Below are 24,034 nucleotides of genomic sequence, written 5' to 3'. Positions count from 1 at the left end.
GTCCTTATCTACTTAGCCCAAGTAATCCTAACCCTTCTACCACATTGTACACTTTCGGTTGTTCAAAATGCCCCTTGTATCAGTCCAAGGACTAACTCTTCTTAGTGGGTTAGAGCATAAACAACTTAGGATAGTTGTTGGTGGTCAAGGTATCCTTCAAGTCAGTGTACAATAGGAAACTTTTGGCTTCTGTCCCTTACCATGATTTTGGATATCCCCAAGACTCAAAAATGAACACATCAAAGTAGATTTTCAGTAGTTTTATTGAAAAATGCCTCTTCTGTTTTCAGAAATAAATAAGAAAATAAGGCTGTGGAATTCACAATCTGCAGTTAAAACATGAAGCAGCAATACCATTTCCATAGTCTTGCACGCAGGTTTTGACCGCATTTGATACGATGAGAATGACGATGACAACTATATTCTGATTAAAACAAGATGAAATGTAGTGAACATGTACTAAATATACACCACAGACATGCAATTCCACCTTTGGTAAAATTAGCTGTGACAGAATAAAGGAAAACTGATAAATATAAAGATACAAAATGAAAGCGGTGTTTAACTGAACCTCCTAAAAGATGAACTGAATGAGAAAGGTTATACTGAACATACTGGATGAAGTGTGAAAGCAAAACAATAAACATTTCATATGTGATGTCCTGACACTGAACATTTTCCTTCCTGCTGTACTATTGCTAGCCTTGTTACAATGAGTACACTGTTGAACACTGCTAGTCAATACAAACTCAATGCAAATATGTTACAAGCAAAAAGCCAAATGGAAAAGGAAATCTCACAGGTTTTTGTAGTTTGTTTTTTGCCTATTTTAAAATTGTGCCAGTCACCCCCGAACCATGTCCTTCCCTCTGATCAGTCTAAACCCTTCACCTGACACAAAAAAGAATATTCACATAGATTTTAAGGCACTGAAATGTATTACCCAATAAATTTGAGGTATCAAACCCCATTTTTATTTATAATTTCATGAACGAACACAGGTTAAGGTGAAGAAAATTAAACAGATAAAGAAAACACTACTTGTCTTTATGATGTTAGCCTGCTGGTTGTCTTTCTTGGTAGTGATCTCTTTTGACGCTGGTTTTGCAACTCGCCGTCCTCCTCGGGGAACCGGACTACTTGGGTGTCAGGTTCAGATGGGTATTGGCCTGCTTGGAGATAGCATTTGGGCCAATTGGCAAAGTAAGTTGGCACATTTTCTCTTGGTTTTTCTCAACATGCACAAGAAGAACTGGTTAAAAGTGGTGTTTCTTTCTGATTCCACCTAAAGCACTGACACAGCTAGTTAGTAAACAGCAGGGGTGTGGCCAGTATTGGGGGCATTGTCATAGGTGGCTTGTGTGACACAGAGGGGGAAATGGTTGTCACCAGCAAAGCTACACAGCAACAAACTGGTTTGAGTTTGTCTTATCATCATAGTGTAATTTATTCATTCTTTAGAGGGGAGGTCTCAACAGGGAAGGTTTGCCAATATTTATCTTGGTAAACCAATAAATTTGCAGGCGAAGTAAACGTTACTTCAAAAAAAAGTATCTGCACTACAAAAAAGCCTTTATGAGACTGTTTTTATCACTTAAACACGGCTCAGGTCACCCAAGGCACCCTTTGGGCACGCCCCTGCTATACATTTCAGTGCATTCATATTCTCCCTTTGTGTTGTTAGAATTTTAGGTGTTAGTCTGATCACCACAAGCATTACCAGCAATCAATTCCATCACATACATTTACAAAATGTAACAAAACATGAGATCTTCAACCACCCGACTAGAAAGAGAATTTGTGAAAGCTTTGTTAGTATTTTAAACCAGATGTAGTGTGGGTGGGGTTTCTTTGTTGTTGTTGTTGGGGTTTTTTGGGGAAGGGGGGCTACAGGAAAAAAGGAAAAGCTACATATTTTTATCTGTTTCTTATTTTTTTCCTGATACATGAAAACATGAAGTGGTGAATCTAAGCCTGCAGGGTCACACGTGCAGGACAGACCAGCATGACCCTGAGCAGTTTAAAATGGCTACAAGCACATGGGCGGGAAGACTTGAAGAAAAAAAACAAACAAACAAACAAAAAAAAAAACAACCAAAAAAAATACAAATAACACAAGTGTTCTGTCGGCGTTTGAGCAAGCAGCAGGTTTGTTTTGCAAGGCACAAGCTTTAAAACTACAGATGTTAAGACTAAATTTAGTGGACTTGATTCAAACATCATTTACAAGGCACAAATTAGTTTATTTACATGTCACATGGAGAGAAATGCTGTTAACAGAGTTGCTGCTGCTGCTGTGGGTGGTGATGCTGAGGTGGCTGCACTGGTTTCTCTGGTACAAGTCCACCTTTGTTAGTATTTGTTTTGGCTTGTCGGTGGTGTTGTTTGCTGCATGCTCCTCCACTGAACAAGGCTTCTTTGTTTGGTCTTTGGCTTCAAGATGCAAACAGGCCACTAAAGAGGTCGGTGCCATCACCGCTGCTGCTGGTGTTTTGCTCTACTGGCTGTGAGTCGTTAGTACTCGTTCCCTCTTTGTTGTTGTGATGTTTTCAGCACAGTTTGTTAATTGTTTCCTTTGGTGGTTATCCCTTTAAACAGCTTTAGAGCATATGAGTGATTCAGTTACAGGACTTTTTGTTTTGTGTTTTCAGATGGTCAGTGAAAGCAGCACAGGCGGTATAAAAAGTCTACTATGGTGAACCTGAAACGGGCCAAAGAGGATGGAAGGTGTCAGTCAGGTCAGAGCAGAAGACAGCAAATCAATAACCTCTATGTGCTTATTAGTTGACTACAAGTTTCACACATGCACTAATCCCCCCACAACAGAGTGCTCAGACATTTTGGGAAGTGCATTTTCTCCCTTTTTATAAACCAGAGTCAGGGAGTATTAGCCCAGCTTAGAATAAAGACTGGAAGCAGGTTTAAGCTGTTGAGGTGGTTTGAAGTAATTGCTTCACATCAAGCTCATGTCCTTTTCCGCAGCGATACTTCCCAGCTCATCTTGAGAAATCCCGAGGAATTCCCAGGCCAGGTGAGAGATAGAATCTCTCCAATGGGCTCTGGTCTACTCCAGGGTTTCTGTCCAGTTGAATGTGCCCAGGAGGCATCTTTAGCAGATGCCCAAAACAACTGGCTCCTTTTGACACAAAGGGGCAGCCCAGACTCCCTCTTTTGGAGAAAACTTATTTTAACCTATTTTTTGGTATTGTTTTTATAAATTACTTTCTATCTTATACCTTTTTTGCTATATTAATCTGCAGAGACAACTTTGCTGCAACCAATTCAGCATATAGGCCCTGATGGGTGGTCTGACCAACATGAGTCTTTTCGTGAGTTATCACAAAGCATGCAGGTATCATTTTATACCATGCCCTGTCAGAATCCATCATCCTAACCCTTGAGTTTCTGTTTTTCAGTTATTCTAAAGTCATCACATCCCGGACTCACGAACAGGAAAGTGCATCTCCCAAAATGTTGGCGTGTTCTTTTACTGTTGCATTTAATCCCAGATTGCCAAACAGAACTAATGTCTCCAATCACAGACAGGATGCTTTACATACCTATGTATCCCTGCCCGTTGTAAGGAATACCGACACACTGAGAGGAATCGCAGTATCCAGGAGGTCCAGGAGGCCCGCGGACTCCGGCGTATCCTGGACGTCCAGGTGGTCCACGAGATCCGGCAGAGCCTGAAGGGCCTGGGGGTCCAGTCCTGCTCTCTCCTGGTGGACCTGATGTGTTTAATTAAAAAAAAAAAAAGTTATCATGATCAGTAACATTTCAAAGAGGGAGGAAATGGACAACACACCCATTTGTGTTCAACTGTCAGTGTTACCAGACTGCAATCACAGCAGGCTGAAGATAGTTTATGGAATCATATTTATATCATCATATGTGTGAGAGCAAAAACATAATCCCAGCAAATAATTCCATTTCACAGACGCAATTAAATTCCTCGTGCGTAAATTCAACAATGCGCAGCCGCACATACGAGTGTGTCACCTTTACATGCGCTGCTACAGTTTCACGCTGTCACTGATAGCACTCTGCACTCTGAAAGAAATCCTGCTCGTTTGGATAAACTTACTTTTGACTGTCTGGAGGAGGAGCCCAAATAAGGACAGGGTCCTAATGTCATTGGACACTTCAGGTTACTGCATTAAACTCAGTTACACTGTGGCAGCGACAGGAACGCTATTTTAAGCTGCATTTGTTTATGATCTGAAAAATAAAGTTTTCTGAATTAATTATTAACAGTTATTTAGGCAAGTTCTGAAGCCTCTGCACAGAGCAGACTCTCTCGCATGCACCAAGGCTTCTTTGTGCATGTGAAATGAAATTTGCTTCGCCTTGTTATGATATAAATATAATTCCATAATAGCCAATAGCCACATGACTTTTGACATGAGGTGGAATAGAGTTTTCTAACTCAGCTTCACACACTCCCATCCTGTATGGATAATAGGTTACAGCTCTGTACCTGTCCTGCGACAGTCCTGATTAGGCCACAAGCCAGAATCATAACCAAGGATAGCGGTCTCTAAATAAGAACTGTTGCTGGGAGCCAATAATTAACGTGGTACAGACCAAGAACAGCCTTACATATAAGATAACTGGGGTCATAGCAATGGACCATGATCTCGGGGATAGATGATGATCAGAGTGATTGGAGTGATTATTCCATTAATACATGGAATGAATTTTATCATCCTGACATTCAGATTATTTGTACTCTTCCTCACTATAGTTCCATGACATGGCTTTAGACACAAATGTGCGTGTAGTCACAAGTTCGTGCTTGAACCGCTTCTCTTTCAGAAACAAACGTTCATCATCTCAGAACAATACAAAAACAGGGGCAGGTCTATCATCTTTTTTCCCCCTCTGGGTCTGTTTATTACTAAAAAAAAAAAAAAACTGCCTTAAGGGATTCACTTCAACTTCATCTGCAGCCCCAACCCCAGTGGTGCAGATATTGGAGATCACACAGGGGGATAATGGGATGTCTGCAAATGGTTACCAAACCCTACATCCAACCTACATGGATAAATCACATCAGCATAATGCAGCACGGACAAAGGTGGGAGCAACATGTCTTTTATTTTTATAAACTTTGCCTCAAAGGAAGGGCGGGACTGATTCTCCAGTAAAAGCAACGTTTATAAAAATAAAAAGATGAAACTGTTCAAACGGTGCAGATCAAAGACCGGCTGCGTTTTCATTTTCTCACATGTGAACGCTTTCATGAAGTGCCTTTTGCTTTGAGCCAGCGTGTTTCTGAGAATCAGAATTTTTAAAAGCCTTCCATGTGGCTTTGTACCATTAGAACTAATAAAAACTACAGTTCCACTCTTGTATTTGATGTAAACAGAGATGAGAACTTTTTATGATATTGTTGTTAGACCGCTGCGACTCAACGCAGCTGGAAACAAAATGAATTGAAAAGGTGTCGAGCTGCTGCTGACTGTCCCGGACACAGAATGAAATGAAGTAAACTATGATGGGGGAAAAAGAAGTAGGATGTGCTGATCCTCCCCTCTGAATTTTGTCTAGACTTGGACAGACAAAGATTGGAAAGTTTCCTGCCCGACTGTCTCCTCGCCGTCCTCAGCATGTCCTCCAGGCTGACTCACTGCTCTCCTTTCCCTCCTCGACTCTAACTGCTTCTGTCTGACAGCCGGGACCATCACAAAGCTGCAGGGCTGCAGTCGCGGAGGATGGAGTGCGATTACATAACCAGTTGCTGGTGAAACTGCTTTTCTCAGGACCAAAGTTTGTGTTTTTCTTTAACAATGCTGCACCACCACCTGGCTAAATCACCACTTTAAGGGCAACTAAGTGCAGTCTCAAGGAGCAAGAAGACATGGTTAACTGAGACAAATTCAAACCTCTCAGTTAAATATACTCATAGGAGAAGGGACGGGGAGTATCTTGCTGTCAAATATGTGTCAACATGTCACAACACTGGTGCCAGAGACTAACAGGAAGGGCAGCAATCAAAGCTTTAAGCATTTGAATCAGCCGACATCTCTGAGTGGGTGGAGTGTGGGGTGTGAATAAAGTGAGACACTCAATAATCCGGAGTCAAAGGCAGCTAAAAATCAAGGTTTACTTCATCAAGGTCCATCGTTATATGCAAAGGCTCCATTTCCATCATCTTGGCTCAAATATCGAGTGTGTTTGGATTTTTAGTGGCACACGTGGCGAGACAAGAGTTCTGTTTTGCTGAAACACAAATTACTTATCTTTTTTAATCCTTAAAAATCTGTAGGGGCAGTTCAGCCGATGGCTTCATCAAAGATGATAAATCATGGACTCAGGAATCGGCTTTGCCTGTTAACTTTACCTGTCAGCTACCTCACCGACATTTTAAGTATTTTTGGTGTCTTGTTAAAGAATACGTACCTGGAGGTCCCCTCAGTCCTTTTGGTCCAACTACTGAAGTTCCTCGATCGCCTTTCTCTCCTGGGGGACCTGAAGTGGGGGAAAGTCAAGTATCATTAGGCTGGGAGCTCGGAGGTCTCAATTCTGTAGTTGCAGAATAAAATAAGACATTTTTTTGTCTCCCCTTACATAAGAGCTCCTACTTAAAAGCTCCTCCCTGTGGTAGAACTTGGCTTTGGAACTTTTTTTTTTTTGCCTCTTCTGAAATATGTTTCCTTCATTTTTGTTACATAAAGTGAGACAGGAAAGTCAGACTTCAGAAAGGGGTGCTTAATGAGCAGAAGGTGAGGGTGCAATGCAAATAGATTTAATTTCTACTTCTGCCTGGCTATATCTTCAGAAGTTATTCTGTTTTCTTCAATAAGACTGAACACAGGGATGAATGCACTAGCAGCCATGTTCATGATCATTTAGATCAGAGGTTTCTAAGTTTTGTTGACCGAGTGCCAGTGCCAGCAGTTTATCTGGATAAATGAAACAATCAGTTTCAGATTACAATTTGCTGTTTGTGGATCAAAAAAATCTTGTCAAATGAGAAATGTTTTTTTAATGATGTAAAAAAGTGTCTCTGGGTCATAAGAAGTACTTTTTTCACTGCAGTATTTTAACAGTTTGGCATCAGCAGCTTTATTTGCTTCGATCTGGACTGAAATTCAGATTAACGATGATGCCAAGCCTTTCTAGCATTCTGTGATGGTTTGGTGCGTCTTAGGTAAACGTTCTGCAGAGTAAATAATTACTTTGCTGCCTTCTGTGCTCCCATTTTAGAAATCATTTGACTTCATGTTTATTTTTCTAACTCCATTTGTTCATGATGTCAGCCTCTCCTGCCGTGCAGCAGCTTCTTGAGGGTGGGTCGTACCTCTCTCTCCCTGCTGGCCAGGCAATCCGGGACTTCCGGGGAATCCGTTCCTTCCTGTGGCGCCCGGCTCCCCGCGGGGTCCCTGATTGCCAGGAGGTCCAGGAGGGCCCGGAGGGCCTGGGTTATTGTTGCGGTAGATGCCGCTGGGGATTTGATTCAATAACGAGTTGACCCGAGTCATTTGTTCTGCAACAGCAGGGCAAATAGAAAACGAGAACATTACAAACCGCAAGCGGTAAACTTGCAACATCATGAAAGCCAAGAGGCAGAGATTTCTAAATCCATGTCAGGAGGGGGAAAATGTGTTCTACGTACCTTGGACTAACTGTCCGCAAACCTGTCTGGCAATGGATCGCATCATGTTCTGAGGAGCAAAGTCGCCCTGGGTGCAGACAGGCAGGATTTAAAATTGGAAAACAGTAAAGAATGGAATAGAATAGCTCTTTATTGTCATTGTGCATGGACTTTATATGAGTCAGAAAAATGTTCCTCTGAAACTTTTCAATGAAACATGGCTCAATCAGGATTTTTGTGACCACCTCCTTAGTGCTCCTTTTGCACTAAGGAGCATTTGCAAAGGCTGGAATGACCCCCACCTTTATCTCAAAGATTGAGGCTGTAGCTATGACAGAGAGACCAAACAGCAGTCTGCAGGGGAAGAGCTGTCTAAAGTCTAAAGTCCTGGTCTAAAGGTTTGCAGAGCTGGGAGCTCTAACAGAAGCTGGCTCCTCGTTTTTCTCCAGGTGGTTCAGTGAATTCGTCCCACATGAAGCTTTGGATTGTCCATGCCAAGTTCTACTTTAACATCCTAGGAGTACCTATTGCACAAACAACCTCAACAGTGTTGCGATGCAAATGGGTGCTCCATTATGGAGAATATGGGGTGCACTAATATGAATATCTCCATTCGTTCCCTGCTATTTCGCTTTTCAATAAATTGAAATTCAAGTTGAAGGTCGGCAAACTTAAGTGGATCCAACATGCACTGCAGATGGTGCTTGACGTCCTGACAGAACAGCACTTCCAGGAAGTGTTCCCAGTGTTGGAAGCACAGCAGCTCTGGACAAGATGACTACTTCGAGGATGGCGTCCAATTTCTGTGTGTATATTTTTGGTTTCTGTTGAATGTTCTCCTTTAGACGCCTCAGAGCATTTCAACAGCTCAGCACTGACAGACTCATCCTGAGGGAATTCACAGTGCACAATCCAATGAATGTCCAAAAAGACTAGATTCCTCATCTCTCTCTGAACCTGAAGTTAAAATTGCCCGATTTCAACATAGACTTCAGACTAAAATTTAGAATGGCAGCCAGACTGGACGCCAGCTGGACATGCACATGAAGACGATCTAGAAGCAGCCACATTTAAAATGGTACAGTTTCTTTCATGGACTTTTGTGGTCACATGTTGTACATAAAGAAATTACTCCAAACAAGTCGTTATGCTCAGTGATAAGTTCCCAGCATTTCCTACTGTATTACAGTTTGCCCCATTTGTCATTTCTCAAATCACTTCTATGTAAATGTATTACTAGAAATTTCCTGAAACGTGAAACTGGACAGGGAATCTAGCCTCTTGTTTTCATCAGCTTGTTGTTGACATGTTGTAGGATATTTTCAGTATCATCATGTTTGGACAAAAACATTTGCAGGTTTACTCACTCTCTCTCCCTTGTCTCCCTTTAGACCACTGGGACCCTAGAACCAGAAAAACAAAACTGTTAAGAAGTCTTCAGGCCCAACATGCTGCTCAATGAACACACAACCCTGCCAGCAAACTTACAGGAGGACCAGAGTCTCCAGGATTTCCTGGTTTTCCTGTGGTACCTGGTACTCCAGGAGATCCTGGAGGTCCCTGCAAGGAAAAAGAGAAAGGTAAGAAAAATATCAATGAGTGGGAAAGAGGACAAAGATGTCTCTTGGGAAATATGCCTGCAAAGACTTGGTAGTACAAAGCTCTTTGGAAAGGAAATTAAATGCCTCAATTGTTCACGCGGTTTGCAGCTCTGAGGTGTACATATGTCAAACCATTAGAAGTCTTACCATGGGCCCTGGGGCTCCTCTAGGTCCAGCTGGGCCTTCCTTTCCTTGAGGGCCCTGGAAATATAAGATCAGGACTGAAACCCTAAAGGCATACCGTTCATGTTTAAAGAATTCAGAGTGCATGGATGCCATTAAAAGCAGCCTGGCTATACTCACCCTCACTCCGGCGGGTCCCATTGGGCCAACAGGACCAGAAGGACCACGAGAACCCTGCAAACATGAGAAGACCCCTCAGAAAAAAGTATTTTATGCTCATCATCTGTAACAGAAAGTCCACCTTTGCTCCGATTGACCAACTCGAGCTGGTTTGTTTCAGCGTCGTGCCGGACAGTAAACTTCTTTTTCTCTCCCCCCCCCCGTGCTCATTTGCTCAGAAACCCTGCTCACTATTTTTATTGTCTCTGGTCTTTGATGCCTTGGCATAAGATTTACAAGGAACATAATATATTCCAGAACCGTTTTATTGGCCATTATAAACCAGGACCGCATGGTCTGCAACTCATTAAATGCATGTTGCTATAGCATCTGCTCCAACATGGTCACCTGCAGCCTCGTCGCTCCACCAATACGGTCCACGTGGAGTTTGTTTTACTGGCATAAAGAGCTGATTAATCAGTCTTACTCATGAGTCTGAAGCTCTGCATGAAGACTGCGGCTGAAGGGTTGAAGGTTTAATTCCCAATCGTGCGTGCTGTTCCAGTGCAACAACACTTTGAGCAGGGCAGTAAATTGTTCCAGTCCTTTAACTAGTTGAGCTGACTGGAAGAAATAAATTACTGAATAAAGGATTTGAAGTAGGTAGCACTAATTACTCTTGTTTTTCCATCTAATTCGTTGTCTTTTTGGAAATTCTACCTATAAACACTGAATTCGTTGAAATAAAATAAGTAAGCAAGGGCTTTTAAATAAAGTTGTCATCACACAGGTGGCGTTCAGCGTGTTGAACTCGCTGACACATTACCCACATTACCCAAAAAGTACAAAATCATGCCTGAAACTACAAATGACATAAGGTGGCACACACATCACCTCCTTTTCTTAACGCAACAGTCTGGAGCGTCTGTTGTGAGATTTGGTTTTTGTAATGTGTCATGAGCTTTCAGTGACACATTACAAAGTGACACATTCAGTGGCACACATGCCAGCATGTGTGACACATTCAGTGGCACACATGCTGGTAAATAGTTCAAGATTTACAAAACAAACCTATTGTTTCCAAGTTTTTGAAGGTGACCCAGAGTTTATTAAAAACTCTCAGATGAGTTTTCAGTGACAAACCTAACAAAAGTTTACCAGAAATGATCTAAAAAACTGACACTTTAATCTGTTATTTCAAGGCCTTCCAAGTTCAACCTTGGACATGAAGCTCTGATTTCCAACCAAGAGCAGCAACTGTGAATTTTTGACCTGATTTTATTCCCAACACTTGTCACATCCCAACACTTGCTCAAGATCCATTGGTACTGCATTTAAATGTTCCAGGTACCATTCAGCCTCATCTATCAAAATTTACAGTTAGGCCCATTCGCGACACTTAATCATAACCTTTGTGTGAGTAAAAATAAAGCGGTGTCCAGCTGTTTCATAACCCTGTAAATTCATCCCCTTCCTTTCTACACAAGTTGGTTGCACATTCACACAAGACCAACACTAAGGAACATCTTATCTCAGAATAGTAACGGCTTTGATAAAACGGTAGATTTCGGTGTTTTGGCAAAGCGGTCATTTTTTTAAAACTTGGACTGGATGGATTCTCCACCAGTCTACCCAGGTTTGGATTCAGTTCTTATTAAACACAAGAAAAGACCTGTGCAGGTACACATAGTCCCTGTGATCACAAAGCTCAAACATCAGTTTAAGACTGGTTTTATTTTTAGTCTTGGATCTGTATGATGTCAAAGAATATGGTCATCTCACAGAAGCAACAACCAACCTTTTGTTTATCAGGGGCAGCCAATCAGATGGCCATAATGGAGAGGCGTTGATGATTTGCTTCAGACAGAGGATGATCTAAGTAGCTGCATTGAGGCCCAATATAAACTAAAGATGGATTATTCTGAACTGTGAATCATGTAAAGCTACTCTGGTAGGTCCAAGGATGAAAATAACGACTATAAGGGGGAACAAAAAAACATAATAGGTCCACTTTATTTGATTTACAACACTGTTTTGAACAAAGCAACTAACAATTTTCCACCAGGTTTGTGCAGCCAAATCTCAGTAGACCAAAAATAAATAAATCTGATGGTAATAATTTCCACATTGCCCATATGATGAGATTATCTTACTCCAAATTTCAAGACAAGTAGAGAAAAGGGTTTTTTGTTTTTTTTTCTGTGTGCGTCTTTAAATTTTGGGGGTTCCAGTAGATAAGAAAACATAACGGATTAGAGGGAATTTCAGAGAGGATGACCCAAGGAGGTGAGCTTGCTGCAAACTATTCATTATATCCCTATCATTTAGGATAACGTTTTATCTAACCGTTCAATGGGGGAAGAATATGTTTGTGATTAAGTCAGAAGGCAAGCATGGACGGATGGAGAGCCAAACATCCGTTCCAAGCTGCTGATTTCCTTGTTTTCTTTCAATCAGACTATAAACAAACTTTTGGTTTCCCCGAATTTCTACAACAGAGGAAGAGAGCATAAAGTTACCATGAAATAAACCACAATTATTCTTTAAATGATTGTTCCACTTTGTCTGAACCTTTATTTTTCCTGATAGCTATTGGAAATAATTTGTCAACCATTGATTATTGTACAACTTTTTGCACGTTTCAGCTGTTAGCGGAACCTGCACTCGATTGGTTGATCACGCCTTTGCTGCAGCTTTGCTTCAAAAAGGTTTTTTTGCAGTTTGACATGGAACCTTTAAGGTTGGAAGCTGCACTCTCTTGAAATTCTTCTGAAGTCCTTTAAAGGTCGAGCTTGAAGCTATAAACAAACACCATTCCACATTTAAGCCAGGGACACCTGAGCAGGTCAACCAAACTGAGGCCGAAGACGGCCTGGAGGAAACCGATTATAGGCTTTTAGGCATTTCAGGGGTCTACCTGCTTATGGCTTCATCTTAACACAAGCACACCTTTGACCTCTGGTCAGTATCACATTTCTTTACCTTCTGTCTGTTTGGCCTGGATTCTTCTTTTCAATTCAGCCTACAAGAGAGATGCTTCCTTCCAGAAAGAAATGAAAGCACCATCTGATATCTGTAACTTAATATTTCACACAGACTGCTTTCGCTTTCATGCCAACGAAGTTTAGGTGTCACGTCTGTCTTCAGGCAGCTCCTGCGTTCCCAGATAAAACAGTTTTCAGTGAGAGGAGGATGTAGTGGCTGACCGCGGGTCGACACTTACCCAGCACTGTTAATCAAGGCGACTTGTTCTTGGCTCGATTTTGCGCAAAAACTTAATTTAAAAGTAATATTCAGAAACCTGCAGCGGAGGCACGCTCTGCCTCTTCTCTCTCTGAATTCTCCCCAGCTGGAAAAGCATCTGCGTGCAGCCAACGTGGCCATGCGCCAGACCAGTAGTCAAAATGTGAATTATCCCCAGTTTCCTGCTTTCAAACACAAACTGAGCTGCACTTACTTTCTGCCCAGGTAAGCCTGAATCACCGGGGTCTCCCTTTGGTCCAGGACGGCCCTGAAAACAGAAAGCAACACCATTAATTTAATGAAGACGGTGACTCGGAGGGACAGAACAATTAGAGACGGAGCTGTGACTGATGTAGATGATAGCAATAATAACCAGATTCAGACTTGCTAAATAAATCAAAACTCAAAACGTATATATAGCCAATATAATAATCATTAGACTAGTAAATATCGTGGTGCTGCATTTTTGGGCCACCATAATGATTGTTTCTGGAACTAGAACTGACCATATTTAGAATAAACTCAAGCACATATGCCAAATGTGCTTTCCACAAATTCCACCCTGTACAGATGTTACAAGGAGCAAACCATCCTTAAAGACCAAAAGCATTTTCATTGGCTGTAAACTTACTAGTACTGTAAAGTTAACATGGGCATCAATGGGGACTGACTCCCCAGAGGACATTAGAGGAACTGCAGTTTTTTGCACATTGGCTTCGGTTAGATTTAGCTTCAGTTTTGGTCTCTTTTCATCTTCTTCTCTGACAAAAACTTATCATTTGTTCTAACCTCCCTTGCCTGGTTCTGATGGAGGGTTATTCCTGTTAAAATTGAGCTTTTCCTTTCCACTGTTGCCAAGTGCTTGCTCACACTTCTGATTGTCGGCATTTTCTCTATATTATTGTAGGGTCTTTACTTTACAGTAGTGGTGGGGGATCTCCAGGCCTTAAGGGCCAGTGTACTGCAGGTTTTAGATGTGTCCTTGATCCAACACAGCTGATTTAAACGATTAAATTACATCCTCAACATGTCTTTAAGTTCTCCAGATGCCTGGTAATGAACTAATCATTTGAGTCAGGTGTGTTGACCCAGGGTGATATAAAACCTACAGGACACCAGTCCTTTAGGCCTGGAGTTCCCCACCCCTGCTTTACAGTATAAAGGGTTTTAAGGCAACAGGTGTTATGATTTGGTGCTATATAAATAAAACTGAATTCTTTCTTTTTGAATTCCAAAGCTACTGTCCTTATTTCTCTGATGTTCAGATCAAGTAGTTTATGAAAAACATCTGGATATACTCAACATTTAATATCTCCTGTGACTTAATTCTTTTTAAGCTTGTGGACAAAATACCTTCTGTTTTTCGCTTATGCTTGAGAATCAATAAGATTTATAAGCAATGTATTGGTGACTGCTTTTTCACTGCGGATTTTGCCTCTTCAGCCACATGAAGCCTTGGTAGGTCAACCTCCATCAATCAGAAAGGTAGTGTTACTGTTACGACTATCTGGAAACTCAGAAGTGAAATATAAATATTTAAACTACATTAAGATTTATAGTTTCACAAGAGTTTTGAAGTTTGAAGGTAAAAAAAAAAGAATCAGCTGTGTCCCCCAGCATCTGAAATCAAACCTATCAAACCTCTATCTCGTGGGACCTTTCTGGAAACTGAATGAGGGAACATCTCAGTTTAATCTGGGTACATCTAATCTCTGAGACGTAAATCCAAGCTGTGATTTATTAACATTCAGTGATACTGACGTTCAGGGGCTTCTTGGTATCGCTTCTTTCCCTCAGACATGAAAGAATGTGAGTCTTCGCCACAGATACTCCCCAGCTTGTAAATTCTCTCTATAACAAATCACCAAGTAATCCCCCCCGCTCTGCTCTGTGTGTGTGTGTTAATGTCAGGTGTGTTTACAGACTTACAGCTTCTCCTGGAATCGACAGCCCGCTTGGTCCTTGAGGGCCGGGCAGACCCATGGGCCCAGGTGGTCCAATATCTCCCCGCGGGCCCAACGGTCCCTGCAAAATACAGACAAGAGAAATATTTGAACACGGGAGGAATTTATTGTTGATATCTCTTGTCCCAGTTGAAGTGTACTACTGTTGAAATGTGTGGAAAAGACCGGCAGGAGACAAGGAATGCTAATAGAACCGAGCCTTCATATCAAGGACACGGAGAGCACAAACACTCAATCAGTAAGTGGAATCAGATGTGCTCCTCAAAGCTCCTGCACTTGTACCATCTTTTATTTTCTTCAGACTGCAAGGAAATGTAAAACAGCAAGTGTTGAAGGGAAATGCAATACAGGAAAATTTTTTCCCCAGGAACTTACAGCAGAACCGGGCTCTCCTCTTTCACCTCGGGGACCTTTGCTGCCGGGGGCGCCCTGAAAAGAAAAAGATTTTCTAGTTAACAAAACAAGGATAAGAAGGACACAAGAGATGCACATGGGGGAAATTAGTCTGAACATGCCACAAGGGAGCCTGTCTGGAAGAAAACCCTGAGGACAAATGTGAAGCAGAGTTAGGCCTTACATGAATGCAGTCACAACCCACAGACACTAGCCCCTAACAACCTGTGGGAGAACTGCTTCCTCCCAAAGGACAAGAGATAGAACTTTTTTGAAAGCAGCCAACTCAGTCTTGCAGACATCGAGGATCTCGAAAACATGTCCAGTTTCCTTTATTTGTATTTTATCTTAATTTTCCAAGTTCTCAAAATCTTTCAATTACTTTCAGATTTTTTTCTCAGAAGTCTAGTTTTTACTTTAGCTAAATATAATAACTATAACATTGGTCTGAATGCACAGTAAGGAATCGTTAATGCTGTTGAAAGGGGACATTTTAATCCAAACAATAACCGTTGCCTCTTGAGAACCAATTCGGCTTTTCTTTATTTTCTGTCATTTTCAGACTTTTCATTTACGAGGGGCAGCCAGTCAGAAGAAAGTCGACTTGAAGGTAGAGGAGGCCCAGGATGAGATAAAGAAGGATTATTATTGAACTGTGACTTGTGCAAAGCTATTCTAATACCATCCAAGAATAAAAAATATATGGTTAAGAATGATTCTTTTCCACATCTCTTGTTTAATTCCATGATCTCTTTTCTCCTACATTACCCAACATGCATCGACAGCTCAGTGAGGGTTCAGGTGGGGCTGTGTAACAGATTCCTGTGCAATGTTGTGGTTTTTTGTTTGCTGTTAGGAAACCATGGAACCTACTATATGTTTTTATTTTCATCTGAATGTTTAAATGTCCAAAGTTTACATTCAATCAATTAAAAAAGAACTGGGAACATTTTGGTCAGAACTGAGATTGAGTGTAGCTAGAATTCGGTGGTGTCAGCTCCTAACTTCTAACTCTCCACCTTTTATTTTTTTTCTCAGACTTGTACGTTTGTCAGAGTGACAGACGGCGAGTGATGAGACGTCGCTGGAGGACGTTGGTCTGACAGATGGAGCTCGGTGTCTGCAGAGCGAGCTGTGTGAAGTTTCCCTTTCAGAGAGAAATGTGGTTTTGGTTAAAGAGCACTTTGAGCTGCCCGAGCAGAGCCATGAACTGATTTCATGCTTTAGCTGCCACCATCATGCCACAGAAACACAACGACAGCTAATGTTTTGCAGATATGTAAATATTTCGTGACTCTGCAGATAAATGCACGAAGAACATTTCCTCCTGAGGTTCATTTAAAAACAACAACAAAAAAAACCCCACGCACATCTTGGCAGCTTTACGTTTATTTTCATGGATTTTTCTGTTACTAATTAGCTTTTTATAAACAAACTAGTTTCAGATTTCGTATTCAACGTTAGATAAATAATGAATTTCCAGCCTCGTACAGTTTTAACAGCATTTTCAGACCCTGCAGAAAAGCATTCTGTTTCAAGCCCTCAGTCCATTTATCGGGCGATTTAACGATGAGTACGTTTACCTTTTTTAAAGTGAAATCTATTCAAACTAAAAAGCATCTTCCCTGAGAGAAGTAATGCAGGGCTTGTATTCTGTAATGAAACACGTTTCCACAGTGGTTGTGCTACCATGTAACGCATAAGTCAAAGCTCTGGCTTTCCTGGTTATTTATGGCCACTTATGCGCTGTATGTTGTACGAGGGAGAATACTGCGTCCTGAAGCACATTAACCACAGGAAACCTCTTTGCAATGCCTCATAAAATCTTTTAAGAGAGTGGAGAAGGTAAACTGTGGTGCCTGTCTGACAGCTGATGGATGAACCTACAGCAGCCGCCTCCTCCCCCTGACTGCTTGTACGTGAGGATAACAGCTGACGTTTCTCTATACATTCCTTTTTATTGCAGTACTCCCCCACTTCCCTGCTCTGCCTGCGACTTCCATGAGTCTGAAACTGTAAAAGCCTCATACCATTCTGTATGAATATCAGTGAGTTCTGCTGCGATAAGGTGGTCCTGACTCTGTAAAAAGCTGCCCTGAGTGATAATGTTTGAAGCAGTAAATGATAAATTAAAAAAAAAAAAAATTGTGCCTGAAACGTAATTTAAAAGCCCAAGTTAATTTAAATTAGAAACTGAGCACTGCTTTTACCATCACCATGACTGCGTTAGAGGCTAACTGGGCGTAGCAAATCACCTTTAAGGATTTTATACGTGTAGCCATTTGTGAGTGTTTTTGCTAACTTCAGCAGGTGTTTGCTTCTTTGCTCACATTAGTGTCCTCATAAAGGCCAAAAGATTTCACAATAAAAGCATTATCTCTACTATATCTACCAAACCACTTAAAGCTGCCTTGCCCCCTTGACAGCTCTTTCCTCATCCTGCCATCCACCAAAGCTGATTGGACCACAGGACTGGGGCAGTGATCCAATCAAATTAGAGCCCCAGAAACAGTACCTGCTTTTGAATGACTTTCCAATTTCTCCAGGCCCTGAGTTTCACCATCAGGGAGCTGACATGTTACCTGCTGTCTGGTTCTTCATTTATAACTGATTGCACCGAAGAGACCTCACATGGCTCAGAGCTGCTGTTCCTATCTCTGATTTCTGTTTTTGTTAGGCTGGCGAGAAAGCTCAGGATTTAACTCTGGCCATCAAGATCAGTGTAGGACACCATCCACCTGTCCTACGTTCTCATTTTTATGCATTTCATTTGTGTACACTGGTTAACATTCACAGTTGTCTTTAGAACAGAAAAGAGCCCTAAAAAGAAACAGATAACAGAGTTTGTTCTCACCACTGGTCCCTGAGGTCCTGGCGGCCCGTTGGCCTCCGAGGTGCAGGTGCAGGCATTAGGAAGAGACGGACACTTCATCTCATCTCTCTGTTTGTGAAAGAAGCAAACAATTCAACTGTCAAAACGATGGTAAAAATGCAAAGGTAAGGCACTGATTGCGAATCATACGAGGTCAAATAAAATTCCTTTTGAAATCGCTGCTGAACAGTCACATGACTCTCATCGCACAAAGACTCTTCACAGGATGTCTGCAGGTAAAAAGTCTTCTACGAGGCGGTGAGCAGAGACAAAACTGTGTTGTGTGGCGCCCTGTGGTATCATTTATTGGTATCGGCTTTACCGACAAAGACAGTAAAAGTAAACTACAGCCTTCATCTATTTCATATAAGCATCTTATATGAACTTTCTGTTCACAAAGCTCTAAAATCCCATCAGTGTAAGTGAAGATATAGAGTTAGCATGGCCCATAGTACAACTGATAGGAAAAATCCTGTGTTGTGAGTATTTCTGAATAATGATGACATCCTTTCTTATTCATGCCGAATGGGAATGCTAACTATGATGTTCACAGAGTTGCTTGGATTTAAAGCATTTGCTAAACACTCATCTTGGACCTGGTGTGTGGATATTACAGCTCACGCAGGATTTTCACATGGATGTGAAACTCTTCTTGTCTGGGTGGATATTTCCACTGAGTCCGCACAGATCACCTCAGTTTGGATCATTTAACCAATCAAGCAGCTGTCCGTGCTCGGCAGCAATTTAGATAATAATCCGCTGGAGTTGAAACACTTTTCAAAATGTTTTGGACATCCAGTTGCAGACGTACTGCACTCACACAAAGCTCCATTTGTTACTGCGTCTCTGGAGATCTCTGCTGGGACCGAAGTGAGAAACCTTCACGCTGAGAGAGGCCAGACGCTTAACCACAGCCTGAGATGTTCTTACTGTAGCTGCTGGGGATGCCCACAGATTTTCACCCCACAGAGAGCTTGACAAACACCAGGAAGCATTTTCACAAACAACGTTTGGACCTGCCCTGGATGAATGAGATTCACATGTTCTCGAGTTCTCTAATAGAGTCACCATCTAACTGTCCGCCATCAGAATGAGGCTAAGGATGGGGCAAACCCTACCTGTTAAAAAAGGAAGTGCTGCTCACAGTAGATCGTCTGTTTGTTGGACTGTTCTCTCGCTAATATTGCCGGGTCTTCAGCATACAGTGTAAAACCGTTTGAGAGGACTGATTTGTGAGTTGGTGCTCACTAAAGCACACATTTGGAGTAGATGCAGAATGTGGTTTGGCACCGTCCTGCTGAAATTCATCAAGATTTTCTCCAAGGTCTCTTGTCATGTAGCATTAATGGTACCTTCATAGATGTGCAAGTTACTCGTACTGTACCATACTTTGAACTTTGAAGAGGATGCAGCGTCTATGAACGATCTGATCGACCACAGGACTTTTTAAAAAATGTTTTTAAATTTTGAGTCCGTGTTAAATGGGATAAGTCCACAAAAGATGGTTTCATTTCTGAATCTCGCTCCTATATATATATATATCTTTTTTTCTTTTTTTGTCTTTTTAACATTCAATTTTTAATTAAATAAGAGGTTTAAATTACATGTCGAATCAATGTTATTTGCTCTTGCTCATGTTTTAAATGATGCTTCAGTTTCTTTGGAAACCTAGCTATAATAACGGGACACCCAGTTCATCTTGTTTTGGGTTTTTTTTTATAAAATGTAAGTACTGAACATAATTCAGCTTAGATTAATAAATAAATCAGCATTTTATGTGTGCTCTGAAAACATTTCGTATTCCCACGGTGCACTGTGTTTTGTTTTTTTTAGCTGGCTCACACACCACTGCATATCATATATACCCAGTTTATTTTGCTCTGTGATTCGAGCCAGTTCTGACTCTGATTACGAGTCCTCTGCTTTCATCTGCTGCTGGGTCTAAAAATCCCTTCAAAGGCAAATCAAGGTCACACTTCTGCCTGCTGAGTGTTATAGTACAAACACACTCGTCTGTGTTTTACCGTCATTTTTAACTGTGACTAAATGCATCAATAAAGTTTTTTGTGCATTGTTCCTTGGTCTGGTTTCTGTCAGAGGAGAACCAGCTGGCCTGATAGCACCCCTTTATGAGATGATCAACATCCCCAAGATGCTCCATAGATGGAAAAAAAAGCCAAACACAGAAAAGTGTACACTTACAAGCCAGTGTGAGTTTCTGAGATATATGGGTCGTTTTTTGCTGGACGTAGAAATTAAACAGACCTTCGTGTATCAAGACGACTTCACTATGGCGCCGATATCTTCTTTACTTTCAGATTTAAAGAAAACCCAAAGTGTGCATGTGTCCAATCAGGCTGTGAAAACAGCAAACACTTTATTTTTCCAATAATTTAGATGGGTTTTTTGGTGTGGGGTTTTCAGGGTTGAATAAAAAAAATTATATCTTGGAAAAAAAATCTTTGCACTATATCGGCCAAAACTTCATCAGCTGTTTCTATATTCTTTAATCCCACTAGACGTTCGGAGGAGATGCTCCCCAGCACAGCTGATTATCTGGAGTCGAAGCTAGCGCCAGTTTATTGTCATCACTCAGCTGCCGGTGGGGTGGGCACATGCTAAATATGTTAGGCTCAAAGGCTTTGTGGAGGTCGGGGTTCCCTTACCATCGATGGGAGGTCACAACATCTGTCTCGGCTGGTCCAGGCCAAGCTGCAGACAATGTCGAACATCTGGAGCTGGAACTGTGGAGAAGGAGGGGAGAAAAAAAACAAAAACATGGATATGGCGTAGTGTTACATGTGTCTGTGATACACCCTCCACAGCGCCCAGAGGACACGCAGAAAAACAGCAGAGAATGCGGCACAGCCGAGTCCCATCAGCCTCGGGGAGAAAGGCTCACATTACAACCCTGCTGATGGATTCACATGTGGCGCCATGTAAAATGCACTCATTTCACTGTCTGTTTGGATTATCTACAACCTCTCTGTATTTTTTCCCCAAAAAACTTTAAATTAATTACAAAATGCTCGAAATGCTGTGGATTGTGTTCAGTTCACTCTGTGCTCATTAAAGTTTGTTCAGTATTCAAACTAAATGTACAGCAATTAATAAGAATACTGCTGACAGCAGTGTTACGCCTCAGCCCCCTAGCAGACACACCTCAAGTGTCAATTTCAAAATCCTACATCGTTATCAAATCTACAAGATTCTCAGAAAACTGAGATTCAGACAATTTTTGGTAGCTGATTGTGTCAATTTAAAAATCCTACGTGACTTCCTGCTCTAGTTATCACATTCACAAACTTAGGGGCGACGACAATACCCCACCAGCCTTTTACAGCTGAGGTAAAAAGCTGCACTGTTTGTTTTGTGCTGATAAAGTCAGCAGTTTTTTAATTGGGCTACTTCATTTTTCTCAACCTCAGCTTTCACCTTGGTTCACGATTTTTGTCTGTCATTCACCAAGATAACACAAATCTACTAGGCTGAATTTCATAGAACGTGTTGGCAGGGTGATTGCCTCACAGCAAGGAGGTCCTGAGTTCAATTCCACAATCAGCCTGGGGTCTTTTTGTGTGGAGTTTGCATGTTCTCCCGTGTTTGCGTGGGTTCTCCCTGGGTCCTCAGGCTTCCTCCCACAGTCCAAAGACTTGCACTTAGTGGGGATAGGTTAACTGGAATATCTGAATTGCCCACAGGTGTTAATGTGAGTGTGAATGGTTGTCTTTGTCTATGTGTTAGTCCTGCGACAGACAGGAAACCTGTCCAGGGTGTACCCTGCCTCTCGCCCTAGGACAGCTGGGATAGGCTCCAGCACCCCCCACAACTCTGAAAAGGATAAGCAGAAGCGAATGGATGGATGGTGTTGGGACGATTGGGTGACTAAACTAGTAAATAAAACCCAGTTTTAGTTTTAAGGCAAAATTTTGTTGTTGTTGTTATTTTTTGCCAGTTTAGTGAGAATTCAACACTGTAAAAAGTGAACTTGTGAGGCTGCTGAACAAAGCTCCTTTAAACAGAGAGTTCAAACACAAACACAGACATCAGCATGATGGTGAATGTAGTGCTGCAGAGAACTGACACTAAGGTGCAAGCCTCACTTCCTGTTTCTTGTAACTCTCCGATGTAATGAGTCGTCTCGACGGCTAGTTCAGTTAGCCACGTATTGCTAAACTCTTCTGTCACCCAGTTTATAAACTGTGCACCCTGATTGTTTAATATGTAACTACTGGTAACTGATTTAGACTGGAGGGCATGCTCCAACTGAAGAAACCTGAACAGATGATTTTGCATATGAAGTATGTGAGCAGTAAGGGAAAGCAGGCTGCAAACAAAGGCTGTTTTTTTTGGCTGATGGCGTGTTAGAAAAGTCTTACTGTATCACCCAACCCTACTTTAAAAGTAGGACCAAGAGATGCTAAACATAGGAAGATATGTTTTCAAAGACCAGAACTACAAACTCTTATTGGTTTCCTGGATTATATAAAGAAAGAGATGAAATCTGTGTAAATTTAATTTGATTTGAAATTTTTGTACTATTTGCAGTTAAAGTAAAATAGAGATAAAATCATTTGTGTCGGTAGATAAAGTCAGTCTCCCGTTTGTGTGAACGCAGAGTTCACTTACAGTTGCCGATTCTCCTTTGGAGCCGATGGATTTGGACATCTTGCCCAGGACCTGGTAGCCATCGCTGGACGTGTTTCCAGCGGCCTTGATCGGCTTCTCGGCCACTACCTGGCAGTCGATGTTGAGCTGGACGTTGGTGGGTGAAACCAGGACGTGCAGCTTCAGACAGAAAGAGAAAGGAAGGAGAGATTTTATTGACGCATTCTTTGTTCTACGACCATGTGCCATGTCTGGTTTTCATCCTCGCAGCCTGCACATTATTAGGTTTGCCGAGCCCATGGCGGAGGCTGCGGGTGAACAGGCTCGATCATGCAGAAGTATATGAGCGCTCACATGGAGGGAAAACAGCACCTCTGTCCATTCAGAAAGAGGGGATTCTCCATCATGTTATAAAGACATCCCTGCACTGCTTTGAATTTTGACCTTTTAAACTCTTTCTTGTTAATGCCCTGCAAATATGAGTATTTCACAAGGAAACATGAGTTTTCCATTTTCCATGTCCTGACAGGCTCGTGTTTAAAGATGCCAAATAAAAGGAAACCCTTTAACTTTTATCAATGTTGCTTCCATTTTCTGGAAAAATCTGTTACTTCGTGACATGCCAAGAATGAGAATGTGTTGAAACTCCCAAATAATAAACTAAATATTCACCACTTACATTTAAAACGTCCCATGCGTTTATAATACAGGTTTATTTTGCACAGGAAGTCTATGGAACATTTGGGTAAATGGTAACCATCTAAACCACCACCGTCCTCTCTCATTTTAAATAGTTTCAACCTATTTACAAGATTATTATTAAACTATTAAACTCTGTTATTAAACCTTTTTTACCGTATCCTGACAGACGAGTCATCCTGCTAAACTGAACAAACTGGAGGGCTCTTCGCTGACGCTGCACTCTGGTAGTCAGAGGCGACGTTAAAGCTAAAGCCTTCAATAATTAAACCTAATCCACTTAATTACAAGCATCTACATAAAACTCAGCTGCTAATGAGCTCCTCAGCAATTGGTTAACTGCAGCTGCATAGAATGTGTCTGAAAGATGAATGTCAGTCTGAGTTTTGTGCAGTTCTGGCCAACACCAGGGGAAAAATGTGAAACCAAACCAAAAACCATTAGACCCAAGGTGCGAAGGTGCCTTTAGGCCCCGATGTTCTAACAGCTGTGGCAGTAACGCCTATTTTTTTTTTTTAAATTGTAAAACATTTGTTTCACTTCAACACGACACCTAAATATTTCTGACATTCATGCTACATTTTCTTACTTTTTGAAGATATTAAACAGATTATTTTCAATCAAGTTGAACTATTGTGGGTTAATTAATAACCACAAAGAAAATGTCTCTCTCAGCTTTCAGCTGTCCAAACACTGGAAGCATTTCATTCAGTAACTTTTTGCTTTTCTGATAAATACCCACCACTGGCATCATTATTTATACCAGAATACT

At 41.5% G+C, this 24,034-nt stretch overlaps 1 protein-coding gene across 4 annotated transcripts in view; it reads right to left on the bottom strand.

Moving 5' to 3' along the window:
* Nucleotides 1-245: 245 nt before the first annotated feature.
* col12a1b (collagen, type XII, alpha 1b) overlaps nt 246-24,034 on the bottom strand; it is a 148,755-nt gene continuing 124,966 nt past the window's right edge. For 3 of the 4 annotated variants that reach the window (XM_013272237.3, XM_013272238.3, XM_013272240.3), the window contains 15 exons: nt 22,585-22,743; nt 20,622-20,699; nt 17,938-18,024; nt 15,066-15,119; nt 14,656-14,751; nt 12,941-12,994; nt 9,505-9,558; nt 9,349-9,402; nt 9,089-9,160; nt 8,968-9,003; nt 7,622-7,688; nt 7,307-7,492; nt 6,406-6,474; nt 3,561-3,731; nt 246-1,172 (listed from right to left, as the gene is read on the bottom strand). In XM_013272237.3, the coding sequence (XP_013127691.1) occupies nt 1,048-1,172; nt 3,561-3,731; nt 6,406-6,474; nt 7,307-7,492; nt 7,622-7,688; nt 8,968-9,003; nt 9,089-9,160; nt 9,349-9,402; nt 9,505-9,558; nt 12,941-12,994; nt 14,656-14,751; nt 15,066-15,119; nt 17,938-18,024; nt 20,622-20,699; nt 22,585-22,743 (1,362 nt within the window). In that variant the 3' untranslated portion in view covers nt 246-1,047. Of the gene's footprint in view, nt 2,702-3,560; nt 3,732-6,405; nt 6,475-7,306; nt 7,493-7,621; nt 7,689-8,967; nt 9,004-9,088; nt 9,161-9,348; nt 9,403-9,504; nt 9,559-12,940; nt 12,995-14,655; nt 14,752-15,065; nt 15,120-17,937; nt 18,025-20,621; nt 20,700-22,584; nt 22,744-24,034 lie in introns of all 4 variants that reach the window. The other variant, XM_013272239.3, reaches the window with a different exon arrangement.

Source organism: Oreochromis niloticus, linkage group LG15 (genome assembly GCF_001858045.2).
Source record: "Oreochromis niloticus isolate F11D_XX linkage group LG15, O_niloticus_UMD_NMBU, whole genome shotgun sequence".
NCBI classification, from domain to species: Eukaryota; Metazoa; Chordata; class Actinopteri; order Cichliformes; family Cichlidae; genus Oreochromis; species Oreochromis niloticus.
This window is presented reverse-complemented; position numbering and strand designations above follow the sequence as displayed.